The 1,992-nt window shown below is 43.8% G+C and overlaps 1 protein-coding gene across 1 annotated transcript; it reads left to right on the top strand.

Annotated features, from left to right (window-relative positions):
* Positions 1-894: 894 nt before the first annotated feature.
* On the top strand, positions 895-1,992 carry PV09_09857 (uncharacterized protein; the record flags this gene model as incomplete). The annotated part of the gene is made up of 4 exons (XM_016364005.1): positions 895-1,364; positions 1,458-1,648; positions 1,697-1,808; positions 1,854-1,992. Coding segments are annotated over exons 1-4 (578 nt in total), but the record flags the coding sequence as incomplete, so codon positions are not given.

Below are 1,992 nucleotides of genomic sequence, written 5' to 3'. Positions count from 1 at the left end.
TTTTCCATCCATCTATCATCTTCTGTAGCTCGTTAATACGCCGTGCACAGCAGTCCTCAGCACTGCCTAGCATCGCTAGTGCCACAGTGCGACAGGAACAAATCCCAGAATCGGGGGGACAAATCTCAGCAGCCCTCATCCTCTGAGAGTTGAGCATACGCCTCGCATACAAAAATTTTTGCCAAACATTCACAACAAATCACATCTCGCTTGAAAACTCTAATGTTTAAACCTAATCTTGCTAGCTTCATTCTGTTCTTTCCCGTCCCAAGACTCATACAGTGTTATTGCCTCATACTGCTCACAAAGGCTGGACACTGAGGTCTTCGAGCTTGATCTGGTCGTCCCAGGTTGGTTGCGAGTGAGGAACTCTGCGAATGATTCGCTTTCTTTTCCAGCCGGCAAGTAGACCTCAGCATTATACTCTATCTGCATTTCATAGAGTCGTTTACTTAATGCCATATGTGCAACGAGATTTCGCAAATGTGATTCTTTATATAGCTTCTTGTTAATAAGGTCTTGTAGGAATAGCATTTCGAATAGATACAGCTACTGGTATTTAAAGTCGAAGTTTATGTGAATAAAAGATAGGAAATCTAAAGACCTACTTTATCGCTCATGGAGTCAAAGTAGGGACTTCCAAGGGTACCAGAACTGAACCCTTATCCAGCAAACGTGACCAGATAACCGCAGTGTCTCGAAGCATTACAGTAACTTACTCTACTTCACAGCAAGTCCCCAATTTTGAAACCCTCGGCCATGAGGATAGCTGGGGTCTTAAGTCGGGCTCGCTTAGCGAACTCCGTTTGGGGACCAAATATGGCCCCCTTCAGCAAAATTTTTCAGGGAAGGAGGGAGGGGGGAGGGGGTGGGGGTCCAAAAATGAGCCACCCCGACAAATTATAAACTGAGTTCTGATACTAGATACATATTTAGAATCTGAATGTCTCTTATTTGAAGATTACAAAGTGTTCTATATTAATAAACTTGGCTTACACTAGATGATGCTGTGGCTTTCTGAAATTTTATCGCCCAGCCGAAACCCGCTCAGGAGAGCAATAAATCACGCTACTAAGGATGACGTACGCTATAAACAATATCAAGAGCACTTAACTGACATGTCGCACAGCTTGCCGCGCCAAAAACTAAACATGTCGCACGCATTCTGTCAGCCACACACGACGGTGAGCTCGGCGTCGCCGAGATATTTCGATCCTTGGACGGCCGTATGCTGGACTCAGCATGGACAACAGTATTCAAGTCACTCATTGTCATTCATACCATGATAAGAGAGGGACGGCAAAACACAACACTGAAGCATCTTGCCAGCAACCCGCATCAGTTATTGGCTATTAATGAAAAAGGTACCCTCGAAAGCTGAAAAAGGAGAAATAAGGCAGCCTTTTGCCGTTCTCGCAAGAGCAATTATCATAAAACAGTACTAACGTCAAGAAAAGTAAAGAGAAAAGATCAGAATCTGAAAACGTACGTTGAGTATCTCACGCAGCGCGCTAAATCATATTCAATATCCAAAATTGATCCTATAAGAGCAGACTCAGGGCATCTAGCCGCATTTGGCATTGGGTATGAGATGCTTCAGGAAATTGTGAGCATACAGGATATGATATCTACACTCTTAGCATGTGGAGTATGATCGCCATCCTTCACAGCGGACAGAATTGACACTAGAGTGTAGGTTTTGTTATCAGAACCGCAGGACGATATTTCCCTCGCGGCGTTCAGACTTCTAATCAAGGACCTCATTGTCATGTATCTTCTTATAAATGAAGGCATGATCATCATACTGCGTAAGTAACACTGGTACTTTAGACTATTTATATTGAGCACTTTAGGTCATTTTTCCGAGCTTTCAAGACCTGACGCCAAGAGGGCAGTGCACATATATCAAGTAAGCGTAGACCTTGCGAACGAAGTTGTGGGTTACTTCTCTGTAGCGGCGAGGTATAAAAATGTATCATTGGGGATGCCAAA

Source organism: Verruconis gallopava (genome assembly GCF_000836295.1).
Source record: "Verruconis gallopava strain CBS 43764 unplaced genomic scaffold supercont1.323, whole genome shotgun sequence".
Classification (NCBI taxonomy): domain Eukaryota; kingdom Fungi; phylum Ascomycota; class Dothideomycetes; order Venturiales; family Sympoventuriaceae; genus Verruconis; species Verruconis gallopava.
The sequence above is the reverse complement of the archived record's forward strand: the minus strand, read 5'-3'. Positions and strand labels throughout refer to the sequence as shown.